Source organism: Aedes albopictus, chromosome 1 (assembly GCF_035046485.1).
Source record: "Aedes albopictus strain Foshan chromosome 1, AalbF5, whole genome shotgun sequence".
NCBI classification, from domain to species: domain Eukaryota; kingdom Metazoa; phylum Arthropoda; class Insecta; order Diptera; family Culicidae; genus Aedes; species Aedes albopictus.
This window is the reverse complement of record NC_085136.1, coordinates 114,341,957-114,362,654: the sequence shown is the minus strand read 5'-3', so window position 1 is coordinate 114,362,654 and position 20,698 is coordinate 114,341,957. Positions and strand designations below refer to the sequence as shown.

The following is a 20,698-nucleotide window of genomic DNA, read 5'->3' as shown; positions in this document are numbered from 1 at the left end:
AGACACCGATTAAAAATCGCTCAACAAGTGATGTGTGGGCTCAATAGTGTGATTGCGCGATAGTTCCCGCCTGTTCCCACAGTTCACCTAGTTGCCCTTTTTGTAAATGGGACATACGATGTTGGGGGGGATATTGTCACACTAAATCTCGATAGCAAACATCTTTTCTGTATCGTGTCAACTTCAAGCTACAATATGTTAATTCTTCATTATTCACAATATTTGGTTATATTATGCCTCTCGAGAAAAATCAGAATGTGGCGATTATCTGCCTTCGGCTATTGATATACGCGCGACAGTTACTAATCATAACAGCGTCACCAGATTCCAATAAAATTTCAACCTATTATATGGAATTTGACAGCAAGCACACTAAATCTCACATCAAAAACATCTGTCACTACGCGAAACCCACGTGTTTTGGGCAGGAACATATTACCTTTTGTTTTGCCTTGCGATTGTCACTGCGACTGTATGCCTTGCGAGCGTACGACCGCCGCCAGACTCTAATAAATGATCAGCGCGAAAATAACATTATAGATACAAATTATTACTCACAATTTTAGTGAACTTCTTAAACGGTAAACGTGGAGAAATCGTATCGTATACCCTAGGTTTTGTACGTTTGCTATAAAAATAACATTTTCATTAGTTTTAAGTTCAACAGATATATTACTTTATATACCTACGGTTGGAAAAATAGTATAATTTCAATTCAGGCTACTACCCAAGTAACACAACTTGTTATATAACAGTTTAAATTACACGTTTCATACTAGATCTGTTATATTTTTCTTAGATTATTTAAATAATATGGCAAACTTAAATAAAAAAAGCGCAGAAATGACGGCTTATAAACCATTTTATAAGTTACATAACATGTATGCTAATACACTTATAGTACTAATAATGTCGATGAAGGCTAATATATGGCTGATATAAAGGCCTTCCACTAATTGTTGGCAGTGATGCTAATGCTCACCATATCATCTGGAGCAGCTCAGACATTAACTTGAGAGGCTCCAGTTTGATGGAGAAACTTAAGTAGTACAGATCTTGTATTACTTAACATAGGCAACCGCCCAATCTTCATGGTATCTGCTAGAGAGGAAGTGTTAGACGTAACGCTTTGCTCTAGTAGAATTAGTCACGAGCTGACCAATTGGTATGCGTCAGATAAAGAATCTTTATCTGACCATCGCTACATCTTTTTTGAATATTTAAATGTTACTTCGCAAACGCTGCGTTTCAGGAATCCCCGGTTAACAAACTGGGAGTTTTTTATTGATTTGGTTGCGGCCAAATTTCATGGATACTCATCATCCATTGACACTCCTGTGGAGTTTAGGATTTCTCTGGGAAGGAATACTCCTCACGTGCAGCACACACAACTTACCCAGGCTGGCGTTGGTTCGCAAGTGGCAAGAGTGAACGCGGTTGGGTGACGCCTGGAGTTGTTGCTACGCAAGCAGGGATGCTAACATTGTCTGCTTGACAGTTGCATCACATTCAAATGCGCTATATCGCCTGCTGTGATCATTCTCTTTATCACAGCTTTATTCAGTACATCTTATATCTCACATCCTTCTTCTACTCTAAAGAAGTTTTACACCTTTTGAACATAAAATTGAATTTCCGTAACTCAATTTGGAGTATTTACTTACAACCATTCAACATAATTAACTGTTATATTGGATCGTCACATACGTTGTAGCTGCTGCCATGGCTGCCGAATACAGTTTTCATTGTGAGGTACCATTCTGACTATGCTGCCGCTACTTTTTTTTTTCAAAAAGATCGATCATTATAGTACTTAATTGTAGGAATGATGTTTTCCGACGAGCAATGGTAGCTTGCACAGTGACGTCATCACTATCTCTCCCTCTCTTTTCCTCTCGTTCGGGGTCGCTCGATACAGTCGTCCTTGCTCTCAAAATAGTTTTGAGGGCAATGCTTAAAAATCATATGTGATTTTGTTGAATTTTTGTTTGTAATGCAAGGCTCTATACTTGTAATATTTAAGAAAATTACCGCTTTTATACTGGGTGGTTTTGAAAAGATTTTTATCTTGCTCTTTGAGTCTTTATTCAACCTTATACCCGAATTTATCCCATTGCTCCGTCGTTTAAATTCGAGATATCTAATAAAATACATTATATATAATCTATAAATCTATCTATAGATAAAGAGAATAAAGCATTGTCATTCATTGAAACACTAGCCACAGAAAACAAACTGCATCAACATAATCCTTCTTTTGGCTAGCCGACATTGACGACACCTTTTGATAAACGGCACGAATCAAAACTACGGGATTTGTCTAATATTTTTTTTGCGTACATTGCTAAGATTTATCGGCCACGACAAACAACACGATGTAAGCTTCAGATCCGACATTTGCACGAAAGAAAACAACGCCATCTTGCTAACCAAGCTTTTCGTCAGCGGACATTACCGGGACTGTCCCTCCACGACAAGCAACACGCTGTAAGCTTCCGATCCGACATTTGCACGATGCAAACAACAGGATCTTTCTAACCTAGCTTTTTGTCAGCGGACATTGTCGGGATTCTCCCTCCACGGCAAACAACATGCTATAAGCTTCCGATCCGACATTTGCACGATGCAAAACAACGGGATCTTTCTAACCTAGCTTTTCGTCAGCGGACATTGCCGGAGGTTTCCCCCCACGGCAAACAACACGCTGTAAGCATTCGATCCGACATTTACACGATGCAAAACAACAGGATCTTTCTAACCTTGCTTTTCGGCAGCGGACATTGCCGGAGGTTTTCCCCCACGGCAAACAACACGCTGTAAGCATTCGATCCGACATTTGCACGATGCAAAACAACAGGATCTTTCTAACCTTGCTTTTCGGCAGCGGACATTGCCGGAGGTTTCCCCCCACGGCAAACAACACGCTGTAAGCATTCGATCCGACATTTACACGATGCAAAACAACAGGATCTTTCTAACCTTGCTTTTCGGCAGCGGACATTGCCGGAGGTTTCCCCCCACGGCAAACAACACGCTGTAAGCATTCGATCCGACATTTGCACGATGCAAAACAACAGGATCTTTCTTACCTTGCTTTTCGGCAGCGGACATTGCCGGAGGTTTTCCCCCACGGCAAACAACACGCTGTAAGCACAAAATAACAGAATCACTATAGCTTTTCCTTACCAGTTACTGATGCTGGTTTATTTTTCTCGTGTTTTATTTCTTCCTCAATAATTGTCCAAGCGCATCCGGAAGCATGCACCATCCGGAGCTCACGATGAATATCACACCACATTTTTCACTTTTGTTGTTGTCGTAATTTTCTCTCTTTTGCATGCAAATTGAAGAGTGATTCCTCCCAGCAAAATAATAAATTGGTTCGATTTTTTTTTCGCAAATGAACGAAAAACTGGCAGGAATTCGCCAATGTGGAGTTTAGGATTTCTCTGGGAAGGAATACCCCTCACGTGCAGCACACACAACTTACCCAGGCTGGCGTTGGTTCGCAAGTGGCAAGAGTGAACGCGGTTGGGTGACGCCTGGAGTTGTTGCTACGCAAGCAGGGATGCTAACATTGTCTGCTTGACAGTTGCATCACATTCAAATGCGCTATATCGCCTGCTGTGATCATTCTCTTTATCACAGCTTTATTCAGTACATCTTATATCTCACAACTCCAAGTGATTTAGATGATGCCGTTGGTACTACAACGACCTTCATCATGGAAGCTTTTAAAGAAGCATGTCCTCTACGGTCTGTGAAGATCACAAGTGGAACCCCTTGGTGGAACTCTGATCTGGCGAAACTCAGGAAACAATGTAGAAAGAATTGAAACAGACGATGTTCGGCTGGTTCGGAGGCTTTCAGGTCGGCTCGCAAGGCAGGAAAGCTCTCCAATCTGCTGAACGATCCGGCTGGAAAAACCTATGTACAAAACAAATGTTTCCAGTTTGAGTGAAGCCAGTCGGTTAAACAAAATCCCTGCGAAATCTAAGGATTTCCGAGTGAACGAACTTCGTTTGCCAAATGGCGATCTGACTTTCTCTGATGAGAAAGTTCTTGAATGCTTATTAAGCACACACTTCCCTGGATGTTTGGATATTACATCTTCGGATGAACCTGATGTCTTTTCTTGTAGTTATGATTCTTTAGCTTCGGCTCGGAGTATCATAACTTTAGAATTGATTGAATGGGCACTAAATAGCTTTGCTCCTTTATAATCTCCTGGGGCAGATGGGATTTATCCTACTTTGCTTCAGAAGAGATTTGATCATTTTAAACATGTTTTGAAACAACTACTTGCTTGCAGTTTTGCTACAGGGTATATTCCCAAATCCTGGCGGGATATTACTTTAAAGTCTATTCCGAATGTGGGTCGTGCGTCGTATGAAGAAACAAAGAGTTTCATACCTATCAGTTTGAGCTCTTTTCTTCTTAAATGCTTAGAACGCATTGTCGATCATCACATCCGTGATGTTCATCTGGCCAATGTGCCTCTTCATGTGAACCAACATGCCTACCAATCTGGAAAGTCCACAGGGACTCTTTTACACAAAGTTGTTAACGATATCGAGAAGACATTCGCTCAAAAGCAGTCCTGCTTGGGTGTTTTCTTAGATATCGAGGGTGCCTTTGACAACGTGCCTTTCGATGTCATATTGGAAGCCGCACGGGGTCATGGTATATCTCCAATGATTTCTAATTGCGTCAAGCGCCGATTAGGAAATTGAGTGTTTGTGGATGCCCCCAAGGGGGAGTTTTATCACCACTTTTGTGGAATCTCGTAGCAGATACGCTATTGAGGCAACTCAATAATAGTGGTTTTCCTACTTATGGTTTTGCCGACGACTACCTAACATTGTTAGTCGGTATGTGCATCAGCATCCTTTTCGACCAGATGCAAAACGCTCTTCAGTTAGTTGAGGCTTGGTGTCGGGCAATGCCAGCGAACCTTTGGTACAACTTGGGGGCTAAAACCCAAGTATATCAAATGGATTCACACACCTATTTTTCGTCCAATATTGGCATAGATGTCTTGTGTGGTGGCAAAAGGGTGAAGTGAGAACGGTCCAATCAAAATTAGGCCATCTCCAAAGGATGCGCTTATTGGAGATGTCTGGAGCGTTCTCTTCAACTCAAACGGCAGCACTCGAAGTTCTCGTTGACGTTTCCCCACTACACATTCATCTCAAACAAGAAGAACTTTCTTGCACTTACCGCCTATTGGTACTCGGTTTACTAGAGGAATTTCCTGTGAACCGCAGTTTAACACACACCTCGTTGTTTCCACTTTTGGTGATTTGGGACAAAGATGACCTTGCTCCAAGTGATCTTATAATTGCTTGTAATTTTCCGTATAGGACATTTTCCACGAAATCCCCTTCCCGGGAAGAGTGGACATCTGGTTATATGGAGAGAAGTATTTCAGACGGCATCGTATGTTACACTGACGGCTCCCTTCTCGAAGGTCGAGCAGGTCATTTTCATTTCATTTATTTAGTTCACATCAAATTCATGATAATACTGGTCGAGCAGGTGCTGTTGTTTATTCTCGTGAGCTAAGGCTGCATCAGTCTTATTCAACTGGTAGACACTGCACCGTTTTTCAGGCCGAAATCTTTGCTCTTAGCATAGGTTTGCCCCCCCAATATTTTAGGATTTTTTTTATTTTTCCCATAAATAAAATTAGAAAAAAAATAGGCTTTACCCCCCCAATAATTTGACCAAGTTGGCACGTCTGTGTCCTACCCACTTATCGCCGCGCCACTGGTTCAAGCCATCACGCCAGGTGGGACATTCACATAGGGGAGGAAGGGGTAACCCCGTCACCATAAGCATTTGGATTTTTCAAAATAAATTTAAGACGAAAATTGATATTTTCAGTACGCAGAATATTTGATTCATTAGTTTTTTATAAGACTTGTGCATTGGAATTGTCAAATTATGATAATTTTGGCGAACAATGCACATAACACAACCAAATTTAATATTGATGTTTTTAATTCAGTGCGGGTAAGACCGTCACCCCTATGGGGTAAGTCCGTCACATATATTTTTATATTGATACTTTTGAAGATTTCAATTTTAAAATATTTTCAATACATTTTTGAAGTGCAGTGATGGTTTACCAATCATTCTACAGTCGATACTCTTGTTAAATCACCGCAATTGGAATCCGCTTTTAATAGGAGACTAAGCTCATGGGATTTGGGCTTTTTGGGGGTGTGACCAATTATCCCGGGTGTGTTATGAGATAGCGCAATACTTTCTTCGGCAAAGTTTTAGGGTTTGAAAAGATCTACCATTAAGAACTTTGGTTCATATGTTTAGTTGGTAACTTGGCCGCCAGAGGCGGCACCAACAGTTTGATTATAAATTGCACTACAGGAACCATATCCGGCTGTCAAGCAAACCTTACGATATGCGACAGCTCAAGACCCTGATAATTAGAAATAGTGTCTTCGGAAAAAATATTGGATACGTTAATAACTTGCAGATGATGAGTTACAAAGTTCAAAATTCCTCCACTGCACTGGGCGGCGCTAGTGAGCATGTAAATTTTCCAAACCTCATATCTCAGAATCCCATGATTTGGTGTCTTCGGCAAAGCTGATCAGTATGACATAGACTTACATAAAACGGGACACGTGTTTCGGAATTCTGCCACTAGGCGGCGCTAGTGAATTTGCGATCGCTGAAAAAACAATCCACAAATTATGCCCTTTGAAGGTCCAGAAGGAACAAGAAGAGTCCAATCAGGAACTCCTAGTAGATTTAGTTGGATAAACCGTAGGAAATACTGAAAGAAGCCTTAGAAAAAAAAACCCCGCAGGAATCCCAGAAGAAACCCATATGGGGTCGTCCATAAATGACGTAGCATTTTTTTACGATTTTTGATACCCCCTTCTACCCCTCGTAGTCTATTTTCCAACACGTAATACATAGCTAGTAGCATAATTCGAGAATCCAACTCACCCCTCCCCCTCCCCCCCCCCCCCCCATAAAATGCTAAGTCATTTATGGGCGACCCCTATAGAAATTTCCCTAGTTGGTCATCAGTTTGTAGTTGCGTGGTATCTAATAGAAACGCCTAGCCAGTTCAACAAACATCTGGTGATCCGAAGAGCATGACGGTGTTTCCCCCGCCGATGAGTGACGGGCTTACCCGAAAAGGCCACTTTTCTTAAATTACACCGTAATTTCTAAATAATTATTGAAACTGACCATTCAATGAATCTTGGCACTAAAGAATAGCACAGAAGAGAATACATAATTGATGAAAGTTAATTTTTGCACTTCTTTTGTATTCCAGAAGCTAAATTCTACCGACGAAATATTACATCCGCCGTTGGTACTATGACGCGTGCGTTTGTTTTGTTTATTTTCTTCGAGTTTGACAGGTCAATTTTGGTATCATTTGTCTCGAAAGAGTAAAATTGGTAAAAACAAATAAGGCGTGTGGCCAAAAAGCTACTAAATAACTGTTTTCTGGTAAAATCATTGGGCTGACGGGCTTACCCCCCCTGACGGTGTTACCCGCTTTTCCCCTACACGGCTGTTTTTCTACTCAAATATGTTCTTGTTGTCTTTAAGACTCTTACGGGCTTGGTGGTCTAGTGGCTACCGCTTCTGATTCGTATGCAGAAGGTCATGGGTTCAATCCCTGGCCCGTCCTTTTCATCCTACTTTGTATCTTTCTATCCACTTTCTCTCACTCTCTCTTCTCTACATATACAACTCATGTATATTCATATGTTCATAGCCATCGCTAGAACCAGAAACGAATTGAAAAAAGTCGTTTCCCTCCCTTCCAACTTCCACTCACAGCACAGTGTATATATAACGCCTATAAGTTATGCAACCAAAGCGTGCTGTGCCGCTTGACCTTATTCACCTTATTCACCACACAATCTATCACGAACACTATAAATAACCCTATCCATGGATCGCATCACCGACCCAACGGTGACTCCCAGATCTCCCATCCTTTTCGTCTAACAAATACCCCAGTCCGTGCGGGTTGTGGGACGCAGAGTGCTCTCGGTCTCTAGTAGCAACAACCAGTACACTCTAACATTCCTTTCCCTTCCCAGCTGACTATAAGGACTTGGCCGGCGCCGTTATTGATCAAATATGCATGAGCTGCTAAAATTGCACTTTGAGAATAAGTGGAATGTCCCAGCCCCTTATTCAGTTGGATCAGAGTGCAACTGGTACCAGTTCAGATCAATCACGGAGGAGCAACCATTGACATGTATAGTCAGAATTGATCGATCGTGATCGATCAAATATGTTCTTGTTGTCTTTAAGACTCTATAACTCCACGTCATACTAGACGTATTATTTGAATAATTTGTAGATAGTAAATAACACGTTCTAGTATTGAATCTAACGATACCAACACATGCGAGAAGATACCACGAAAAAAACTCATATGACTAGAGAGCTATTCCACCCGCCCGACCTGATAAACTTCCGTTTTGACAACTTATGAGTGTGTACACACTTCAACATCCGTATTTTTTTTCTCTCTCATGATAGGCCAAATTACTTTGCGTACCTCCTAGAAGCGCAATGCATAGTAACCCCAGCGCTATGCTGCTGCTCCCACAGATGCTGATGATGACGATGACAACAAATGCCTGGCGGTCGAGTTCCTAGATCAACAACTACAACAGTTGAAGCACTTCGAAGAGTGGTGCCGTGGCACAGATAACGACAGGCAAAAACGTTCGTTCCGAGGCCAACAAAACCCCAACCCACCAAGAGACAGACACAGAAAAGATAGGATTAGTGACCAGAGAGTGTGTGTGTGCTGTGCACGGAAAGCCTCACATTTTCGTTGCGGAATTGAATTGTTCATTTCCTTGTCCGGTCGGTTGAAACGGGAAATATACGTAGGGAGTGATCTTGCGGGGAATCACATACACGGCAGGGTTTGGTTTTTGGTTTAACACCACCCGAGGTACGGCTAAACGCTGCAATGAAAGGTGTGCTGATACTGTGCTTTCATGTGCTGGTGCTGAGCTTTCAGGCAAAGGTAAGTACTCATAGGTGATTCGTGGGTTCTTCAGCAGTGATTCAAATAAATTTATGCTAGAAATGGACCAAATATTTAGGAAAACCTATTTATAAACTAATTTGATTTCACATAAATAGTCCTAAATGTGTCTCCTTGAAATAGAATGCAAGAATTTGGCTTTTAATCTCGATAAAGTTCCATAGAAATTCACATGCCTTTGATGAGCTCCAATGTAAGAAACATTTTGCTCTCATGGATATCCAAATATGGCACAAATAACACCCATCAATTTGTTTCCAAAAATATTACAACAAAGATTAATTAGTTTTCTCAAATGAGCATCCAAAAACAGATTACTGCTATAAATCACGCCATTTGAATTCATATTTTGTACGCACCAAGAATACCAAACGCATGAGAAAGGATTGCCATCCCTGATTCCGGAAATCATTATCTTTTGCAAGCGTCGTCATCGTCATCGTCGTCGTTAATCACGCAACAGATCAACTCCGTAATTAAAACAACACAGCTAATAATTCTAATCCTTTCAACTCCGGCTGAGACGTGCTTTGTCGCCCCCCGACTAGCTACTAATCAGTCATCGTCGACTGAGCGGAACCCACGCGGAAGGTTAATTTTCATCTCTAGAACATGTTTCTTACCCCCATCCATTCACGGCCAAAACATAGCACCCAAGTCGTTGAAGTACAGCTAATTTCCCCACCTTGGTTCAGCGCGAGCGAACATTATCTACTCAGATTACAGCTTTAAAAAGCTAAGGCTCTCCGCAGCGCGGTGACAACTCCATTAGCATAATTTGATCTGGCAAACGCTGCAGAGAGTGCTTCGAATCGGTGTTTTGAATTCGTACCTAATGATGTTTCATGGTTCGTTGGCTTCACTCGATACTATAAATGTATTTCAGAACTGTGCGCACGTTGATGATATTTACCTTCAATGTACTCCGTGGTGGTTTCATTAAGTTCAGCCGGTTAACCCGTAAACACACGAGACGATCTACTTTTGGTAGAAATGCAATACCTTCTTGGTTTGAAAACATTTTACATTTGAATTTTTTTTTATAGTCAAGGTACCTCCCCCCTTTGCACCCTACCCCCTTTTGCCAAAAATACGTGGCTTTTTTGTATTTTTTTTAAATTCTACATGTTTTTGTTCAAATTTCGTCGTTTTGCTAATCATCAATAGTTTTTACTAGTCCTTAACATGCAGTGAAGTTTTGATGCCAGAGATTCTAAGGCCTCCAAAGTACTCCGAAGTTTGTGACTTAAATCCAACATTCTCAAACAAATTTTATACACGATGAATGATCACACGGTACTCAAAAAGCTCCAAAGTACCCCTAGAAAGTTCATGGTACATTAATTGGGTGATCTAGGTTTTAAATTTTAAATTTAATTTAAACTACTCTGGAATTTGTTTTTTTTACGATCTACAATATCCACCATCGTGTGTGTTCACTCTGTTCAAGAAATTTAGTTACGTTGATATCCATTAGACCTAGCAATGCTACGAGCAACTTGATATTGTGGTAGTTGGAATTCCATAAAATACAAATGACCTCCAATACATTTTTTTATATATTATAATATAATTATAATAATTCAAACCTAAAATTATTTACATTAATATTTGCCTCAGGGGTATTGCACACGAAATTTAAGAATTTGGCAAAAATAATCCTTACTTCTTGCGCTTCTCTGGATGGTACACCTCGTAGTTCAGGAAACAAGGAATAAACAGGACTTTTACAACGAAGTGATGGCATGATATGGGATATTTGTGTTTTTACGAAGATCCATATAGGGTTGGATATTCGACATTCGAAGAGTTTATGCTCAACTGTGTCCACAATTCCCGGGAAATGGTGGCAGTTTGGAGAAATTCGCCGATTTTGCTTGAAAAGTAACTCGTTCGTTGTTATCTTCCCATGAATAGCTGCATACCAAACAGAACAATGAGCAGACGATATCCGGCGATCCAGGACATTTTTGAAGACGAGGTTCCAACGACGATTAGCATGCAGCAACGGCGGATCGCTCTCTTCTGATATTAATTCGCTGTAGATGTTGGATGAGCTGTGTTGCAGTAGAGTCCTTTGATATAGTCTAGCTACTTCTAACGCAAAGGCCTAGCCCTGGGGCAAGGCAGCAGGAATTCGGAGAACATCGTCCGTATTCAAAAAACTCCTCAAGAAAGGAAGGTTATGCAAGTTTAGAAGAGTTCTATTCACGAGTAATGACACCGATTTCAATCCTGGACAGTGTAGGTTCAAACCGCCTCGAATCCCCGGGAGAAAGAGTGTTTCCAAGCGAATGTGGGTTTTCCCACCGATCCAAAGGAAGTTTCGGTATTCTTTAAGAATTTGGGTTTCAAATTTTTCGGCAATGGAAGTGTAGAGGCTGTGTACCATAGTTTTGATGATACAAAGGTGTTTATCAATGTGATTTTTTGAAGCAGATTTAACGACCGCGCTCTCCCCATCCAAAGACGCCATTTCAAGTTTTTGATAACATTTGTCCAGGTTTTCCCCATAGTGTCTTTCACTTTTTCAGTGAAGTATATTCCTAATATTTTAATCGAGTTTGATTCTCACAACCTGCTGAAGCGTCTGATAATCAGGAACAAAGATACTAATGTCATCCGCATACACGTTGAGTGCGTCCCCGGCACAACCGGCAGCAACAATCTTGTCAATTAATGGCTGCATGTATAACACGAAAAAGAGCATACTTAAGGGGTCTCCTTGTCTCACCGACCTACATATTCGAAAGGGTCGAGTTAACTTGCCATTTATGAGTACTCTAGAGAAAGAGTTTTCCATTATACTTCGAAGTAGTTCTACTGCTTGTGCGTTGAAGTTCATGTGTTGCATAGTCTCTAGTAAGAAGCTGTGCTTGACTCTATCAAACGCATGATCAAGGTCAAAAGACACTAGCATAGATGATTGTCGGTGGTGTTTTAAGGAAGCAATTTTGTCTAAAATTTTCAGTGTAGCCTGAAAGATATTATTCTGTGCATTTGAGCATTTTTGATGTTTTGACAGTACTAATTCCATCAGTGGTGTCATTCTGTGTTTTAGGACCCTGGTGAAAGTTTTGAAATCGAAATTCAATAGGGTGATCGGACGGTGCCGGCACCGCTCAAACGTCAAATTTTCTGTGAGAGTAAGCAGGCCAGCATGAATTCCTGCAGTAGACCATAATGCTTTTGGTACCGTAAAATGGGGTGTTAAGAACTCATGAGGTGTTACGGGATTCATCTTCACACACTACTTTGAAAAATCGCCAAACCATATAAAAAATTGATTAACTAATTCCAAATTCGTTTCAAATGTGTGTTGGAAATGAAGGCATACTATAAGTATTACCATTCACGAAAATACGTTTTCAACTGGACACCACATCAAAAATATAACGACATTAGTTTTTCTCAATTTCGCTCATTGAAACATTCATTGGTGAGGTCAGAAATATTTTTAGGAAAAATGTGTGAGTAATCCTAAGGTGTTCTACAACTGATTTCAAACGAAAATAGTGTAAAATATTTGATGTAACTAAGCTAATTTTCGAAAACCGACAACTTTTGTAAAAAAAAGTATAGTTTTATAAACTGGTGGGGTGTTGGGGGATGAAATTTTTCATATAACTTTTTTATTTGTATCATGAAGTTTTGAGGCGATTGATTCAATGTATACCAGTTACTATTATGAATGACGTATTACGGATTTCATTTTGGGACATAGACATCCAATAGTAGCTATGGATGATAAATTCAACTAAAACAATATAGATCTTTAGAAACAAGTGTTTGATTGATACTTATAATTAAAAAAAATGGTCAAATATTTATTACTCAGTGCCGCAGTAGGCCCCTCTTTACAGAAGTTTGTGTTCTTTAGGTGCTTTGTTATGTTTTAACGAAGGCGTGTTCTTTAAAATAGATTGTCTGTCTGTTTTCTTATTGAAATATTATGAATGATTGGTGCTAAAAAGTGACAGCTTTATGAAAATGTGGAATATGCCCACTTGTTCCATATACCGTCCCCCGCCCGTCATTGGGCCAAAGTGAGTGACATTGGACCCCTATTCCGTACGTTGACAATACGACGGGAAAGCATATTGCGTGCTAGATTACTAGAATGCATAATTCTAAGATAGTTTGCATCCACCGTCGGATGCTCTGACTTATATCGAATCCGTGGGATCGATGAACCAATGTTACTCCGAACGACGGTATTATGTAAACCAGACTGCCACTAACTCTTGCAAAAGAAAGTATTTATGAAGAAGACTCATGGCTGCTAAAATATCTCAGAAACTAAAATACGACCTATCAGCGATGCTCCAGAGTAGAAATATCAGCATTGAATACACAGTTTACACCCTGGGCCATCTAATGATGCTTGCATATAAAACATTTCAATATAAATGTGAACAAAAAACTGTAAATATGTACACATCCTTAGTTTCCAGTCTTAGTTGGTCAGTCTGAACTATTCAATTTGGTTACTCTAAATAGTAACTGTGAATAATATGTTTGTTAAAAATTGAAGCCACTCAGGTACAATTGACGCGTTTTTTTTCAATTTCGAGGCTTCAAAAAAAAAACCTAATACACAAATGTAGATGACAATGAAACTGTCCCTGCACCTTCAGGACTATGATAATCTTTTTCGGCGATGTTCAAGAAATACTACAGCCATTGTTTACAATTAATCAATTTTTATCTTTCTTTGAAATTTAAGAACTTTTACATACATTCCCTTAAATTCCTAAACACCCCATTTTCATATTTTCCGCACATTTCGTTTAATATCTTCAATTTCGCCAAAAAATCGTCAAGTTTTGTAATCTGTATGCGTAGCAGACAGCAAGACAATTATCGGACTGCTTTTCCTGAGAGTTTTAAGAAGTAGAACCCATGAATCGATGGGGACGAAAAATTTTTCCGTCACTTAACACCCCATTTTACGGTACATTCATGAGATATTCCAGGCTTTACAAACTATACTGGAATAAGGTCTACAGGCTCTACTCTTTTTTCTCTTCACTCTATCTGCATATTTTTTCACGATTGTTTCTGTTGCGCCTCATTATATTGCGAGTATCTCTATTTGTTGGTATATGGGTGTCCACTGGCATACAAATTTAGGACCCTATGTATTTTGAAGTATGCGTTGCCATATCTGTAAATCTTAGACTATTTTTGTTGAAGCAAATGCTCGCGGAATATAATCTACGCTGATATTCTCCGAGAATTCCTCTACGAGTTCCTAGGAAATGCGTCCAGGATTTCCTGTGAAATTCCTCAGGAGTTTCCCTGAGGAGATGAGCGAAAATGTTTTTCTTTATTTTCGAACAGTACTTGTGCAATATGAAAAACATAGCTGACCGAAAAAGGTTTTTGTGGAGGCCCTCAAAATGTGGGGTCCCGGGACCCTGCCTTTGAAGACACTCCCCTCCCTTTGATCCGGCCCTAAGCACACAGTGGTTGAAATCACAAAAAAACACGATCGTGGGCATTTTGAGTGAGAATTTGTGAAACCCGTTAACGCTCAAGGTGTCTCACAATTTGAATCTTTAAATAAATTTATTATCAAAGGTCAAGTTCCAAATAAATAAGCATGATTTGATGAAAAAAATGGAAGTCTATGGTGTTGTTCCAAAAAAATCTTCATTGTTGGCCCTCAATATCTGATAATTTTCTCATGTTCTATTTCAGCACGACTTCTACGCTATCGTTATATTCTGATCCGTATAGGTACAATACAGCTCTAGACAAGTGAGAGAGATTATAAACCATTCAAAAAGAAAAGAAAAATGACTTATAAATTGAGGCAGAAATATAACCCGATTAACGCCTAAAAGTATGCAACTCATGGTGCTTGTAATTTCATGTAGTTTTGACTGCTGTGTTCAACATTTCTCAAAGTTATTTTTTTTACAAATCAAATAAATAGTGCTCACTATGTGTAGCAAAACCAAACGTTAAAAAACTGTAGAAGTTAGATTTTACACAGATAATGATTTTTAATAAAGTAATTGAGTTTTTCCTTCAGTACCTCACAAACTCTTTTTGCGTACGCACAATACGTAAACTTTTCAGAAATTTTGCATGTTTTAAAAAGAAAATCTTGTTAAGTACTGTTCTTTTTAATCTGTATCCTTTGACAGATACGTATTTCAACTTCAACTATAAGGTCGTATTCAGTGTCTCGTACTTACAGGTATTCCACTAACACGCTCAGGTTCATCATCATACCATGTTTTGATGTAAAATTTTTAAACAGATGTACTCTACACGGCTTCTCCACTTATGTTTGTACTACTCCATGAATTAAAAAAAAACTCAGCTCATCTAATGTTAATTCTTCACCCTACTCTCTATGATAACCTTCACCCTACGCTCTATCATAACCTTCAACCCTACCATCTGTCCTACCCAATCCTCTTCCATAACAACTGCTCTATCCTTTACCGTACCCTCTAATCTATATTGTACTTAATCGTACCGTCTACCCTACTCTCTACCCTACTCTCTACCCTAAACTTTGTCCTACCCACAACCCTACTCTCTAGCCTACCCTCTTCCTGCCGTCTACCCTAACCTTCTACTCCACTTCCTCTACTCTATCCTTCACCCAAACCCTCTACCCGACCGTCTGTTCCACCTTTTATCCTACCCCCTACCCTACCATCTTCAATGACTCTTTACCCTTTTTCTCACACGCAAAACAAGAAAGGCTACCAAAAATTGAGATTTGCCTTTTCTACCAATTAATGTATTAAAAACGTACAGAAAATGTGTTAAATCATAATCTTCTTCTTCTTCTTGGCGTAACGTCCTCACTGCGACAAAGCCTGCTTCTCAGCAGTTCTATGAGCACTTCCACAGTTATTAACTGAGAGCTTCCTCTGCCAATGACCATTTTGCATGTGTATATCGTGTGGCAGGCACGAAGATACTCTATGCCCAAGGAAGTCAAGGAAATTTCCTTTACGAAAAGATCCTGGACCGACCGGGAATCGAACCCATCACCCTCAGCATGGTCATGCTGAATACCCGTGCGTTTACCGCCTCGGCTATATGGGCCCTTAAATCATAATCTATTCGTTGTATTAAGATGCGCTACACGGTTTCACAGCTTCCATACCACTACACACAAACACCGCTATTCAAACCCGAGAAGTTGAACCGGGTTGTTTCTAAAAATAACTTTCGCTTCGCTGCTGAGCTTCGCGTCCTATTGTCTACTAGGAATTTTCCACTAGTAAACAGCACACTGCCGGATGCGGGCTTTTCAGTGCACAATGGGTTTAGAGTCGTATTTACGAAGACAAAAATGTTTCTGCCAAGTAATGTCCTTTTTTTGCAGTATTGTGAAATAAGTACGGTCACTCGAATGTGGCTTATCTAAAAATCTGCTGATTAATTATTCTCTATACAATTTCAAAATGTTCTACAAAGTTGTAGCAAATTTGCAAAAAAAAAAAAAACATTCAAATGATTAGAATTTTTTTGAAAAGTATTCAATAAGTTGCAACTTATTTTCCTTTTGGACATACTTTAGTCGAGTCCAACTGTACATGAAGACCAATACATTAATCATAAACTTTCAAAATTAAATTTAATTCGGTTCGCTTAATCCTAAGGTACAGTAATTTGACAAACTCAAGTAAAATAATAGGTATTCTACTAGAAGGGTTCTAATTTCGTGTGGAGTTAATCAACCAAGACCAAATTTGTACCAATTATGTCTAACTCGTTGAGGAACAAGTAATTAAAATTTGAATAGTTTTGGTGTACTTTATGAAAGGTAACAACTTGCTAAAAATGTTTTAGGCAATTTATCAAACTTGGCATGCTTTTGTATATACCACTAGGCGGCGCTAGAGATCAAGCAAATTTTAAATTTCGTATATTTCAGAACTCTGGTCACTTACAAAGTTGGTGTCTTCGACAATGTTGTTTGGTAGGTCAAGGACTTACAATTAATAGTCCGCTTGTTTCGAAATTTCGAACTAGGAAGCGCTAGTTACACATTTCCAAAATTATGCAAATGAACGATTTTTTTTTCCTAAAGTAATCAAAAAGCTGTTATTTTGTTTTCTTTGAACGTATTTAAGTCAAGTCAATGGTTTTTCTACGAGCTATATATTAGTCATAAATGTGCAAAATTTCATTTCATTCGGTTCACTTAATCATGAGATATATCAGTATAACGAAGAACACTCAAATATGAAACATTTTACTAGATTCGCTCTAATTTCATGTAAAACTATCCAATCGAGCTCAAATTTGTATTAAACATAGCTAATTAGTTGTGCAACTAGCAGGATAAAATATGAGAATTTTCCCTACACTTCATAAAAACTTACAGCTTGCTGAATATTTTCGAGATAATAAGTAAAAGTTGCATGCTTCTACTAATTTGCAACTAGCGCCGTCTACTGGCAGAATCTTGAACCAATCAGCTAATCAACTGAAAGGCCTTAATAAACCAAACAACATTGCCGATGAAACCAACTTTCTAAATGATCAGAGTCCTGAGATATATGGAATAAAAAAATTGATTTATCGTCAGCGCACCCTAGTGGTGGAATTTTGAATCAAACGGCCTATCAAAAGTAAGACCTTGGCTGACCTAAGAACTTTGCCAAATACACCGAATATTTAAGTGATCATGGTGCTAAGATATACGGTGTGGTAATTTTGCAAGTGCTACGTCTTGCTGTCTGTGATATCTGTCATGCCAGCGACAAACAGACGTAACACTGATGAAATGTTTATACCAGGGGTTCTCAAACTTTTCGAGCTTGCGACCCACTTTGGATTTTAGTAAAATTTAGCAACCCACCAGTAAATTTTTCCACAAGAAAAAGTTAAATTGGGATAGTTTTTTTTAAATACATTTTATCGCTTTCGTTGCGGGATAAACTTTTTTGTGCCAAAAGTGTCGAAGACATTCCAAGCTTTTTTAATTTACAATATTGTATTCGTTTTCTGAAAACAGTCAAAATATGGTTAAAAGGCCAAATAAATTTCCTTCTGTAAACCTTGTGTCTTAAGAAATTGAGATAAGTAGGTATGTTTCTAATAAAATTTGAACCATTCCGGGTTCATGGGGAACTCATTGTCACACACTTTAGGAATAAAAAAACCTTAAATTTCTCAGTATTTGAATTTTCTTTCAAATTGAAATTCGTTGCCACTTAAAATCGCGTGTTTTTAGCGTGTTCTCTCGTGTATAACTCTTGAATACATTGAACAGGTTGGGCAGCATATGCGACGCGGCTATATCTCTGGATTAAGTGAACCGAATGAAATGACATGTCACACAATTATGACTAATACAGAGCTCTTTGAAAAACCTTTGACTTGACTTAGACACGTTCAAAGAAAACAAAATTTACAGCTTGTTGATTACTCCACGAAAAAAAATCAATCATTTAAATGATTTTGCAAATGTGTACCTAGTGCCACTTAGTGATGAAATTTCGAAACAAGTGGACCATTAACTGTAAGCTCTTGACTAACTGAATAACATTGCCGAAGACACCATCTTTCTAAGTGGTGAGAGTCCTAAGATACATGAAATTTAAAATTTGCTTGATCTCTGGGAATTTCCAATTAAACGATCATGGAATCGTTAATAAAATTATTTGAAAGCAGATTTTTGAATCAGTTTAACCAGATGTTTGACATAACAATAATGGGGGAAAGAATCAACAATTAAAAAGAAACTTTCTAAAACACAATGTGTGTCTAAAAACTTAAACAGTTTTGTCTTCGTAAATACGGCTCTGGGCCCATTGTGCAGTGTGGCGGCTGTATCACTTCCATCACCAAGCCACGTTTGTGTTGTTTATGATGGCTTTCAGCACCAGGGTGCGAGGCCGCCATATTTAAGAATCCAACATTTTGCATGTAAACATTTGTGTATCCACAAAGGATTCCATTGTGGATACACGATAGATGTTGGCTCCTGTCAGATGCATTAGGTGGGATTAGGGTTGCCATATACGTGGCTTTCAGCCTCTCGTCGATCCATGTGCAGTTGTAGCCGTACTGGTTAGAGCGCACACTCAGGCAAATAAACCTAAGATTATCATAAGGTCTAACTTATGAAATGGCCTTTAAACAATTCATAACGGCTAGAACGATTTTCATAAGGTCGGTCTATGACGCAGAATCGACTCACAGTTTGGCTTTTATACACATTTAGCAACACGATATTCTCAAGCGTCGATAGCCGCGTGAGTTGATGGGCACGAGCTCAGTGATCTCGACGTTTATGGATCGATTCCAGTCTGCATCATTTTGTGATTTTTCTGCTCTTTTCATAAGTTTATCTTATGTAATTAGGTCATAATAAGCAAGTTCAATATTCATAAGGTATTCTTATGGCATCCATACTTTATAGTTATGGCTAAATTTCTAAGGTATTTTGATGAATTTCGGTAGTTTACTTCGCTGAGTGCAGGGTACTGTGAATCACCATTATAGTGTCTCGGTTCGATTCCCGCCGCCGTCCGTATTTCTTATTAAACATGTTTTGGTAATTGATGCCGCCGCTGCTGCCATGACCAGTCAAAAAATAGAACAAATAAAGAGAAACCAATGCGACAGGGCACACGCACACATGCAACATTTTCCTTTCCAGATTCTAGGAAGCCAATACAATTTTTGGTATACTGCCACCTACCAATTTTTGTATTTGCAAAGCCTTAATACAATATTTGTATATGTTTCAAACCGCATTGTATTAGAATCTGCCAATCTCCGGTTGCGTGCATAAAGCCCGACCGATAGATACTCATATTGCATGGTATCATAGAACAAACTACCATTCTATGGCCGCCATCTTGGATATGGTCCGCCGTCTTGGATTTCAAAATGGCGTCGGATATGCATTTTTGAGTTCTACTCATGAATCCCGATCGATGGATAGATATATTGCATGGTATCGTAGCTCAAACTCTCATTACGTGACCGCCATCTAGGATATGGTTCACCATCTTGGATTTCAAAATGGCGTCGAATATTCGTTTTGGAGTTCTACTCATGAGGCCCGATCGGTAGATTCCCATATTGTATAGTATCCGAAGTAACATTGCCGTTAAAAAGCATATATTCTGGAGCTTTGACCGCCATCTTGGAACCTAAGCCGCCATCTTGAATTCCAATACCCACACTACCACCTCCACATCCTAAGGAATGTGTTTGCCAAATTTGATTGAAATTTCTTTACGCATTCCAGAGTTATGTTTATGTTCCGGCATACATATATACATACGTACATACATATAAACATACAAATAGACAAATATACAAACATATAAACATACAATCATACATACATTGGCGTAACTAGGATTTTTTCCTGGAGGGGGCCCAGGGGGGGCCTGACTTGAGATGAATTTTAAGCGGGATGGGCGCCCGATATGTGAATATGCAAATCAGTATTGTAGTTTTGAGTAATCAAAATGACTGTTTCTGATTTGTTCACAGTTTTGTAAACTATATGAGTACGAACAATGAATTAACTACATCGGCTGTTTCCCTACTCTCCGCATCGACCAATGTGGCGCTAGCTTCTTTGCGCGAAAAATCGCTAAAAGTAAATCGCAAAAATATTGTATAACGAATACC

The 20,698-nt window shown here is 39.2% G+C and overlaps 2 protein-coding genes across 3 annotated transcripts in view; both read left to right on the top strand.

Annotated features, from left to right (window-relative positions):
- LOC134285124 (uncharacterized) overlaps positions 1–4,048 on the top strand; it is a 225,755-nt gene extending 221,707 nt beyond the window's left edge. The window contains exon 2 of the mRNA XM_062845211.1: positions 3,968–4,048. The gene's annotated coding sequence lies outside the window, so the exon portion shown is untranslated. The remainder of the gene's footprint in view (positions 1–3,967) is intronic.
- The window catches only part of LOC115256094 (corticotropin-releasing factor-binding protein), a 159,918-nt gene that overhangs the window by 9,286 nt on the left and 129,934 nt on the right, over positions 1–20,698 (top strand). For both annotated transcript variants that reach the window (XM_029854353.2, XM_029854352.2), the window contains exon 2: positions 8,545–9,043. In XM_029854353.2, the coding sequence (XP_029710213.1) occupies positions 8,987–9,043 (57 nt within the window). In that variant the 5' untranslated portion in view covers positions 8,545–8,986. The remainder of the gene's footprint in view (positions 1–8,544; positions 9,044–20,698) is intronic.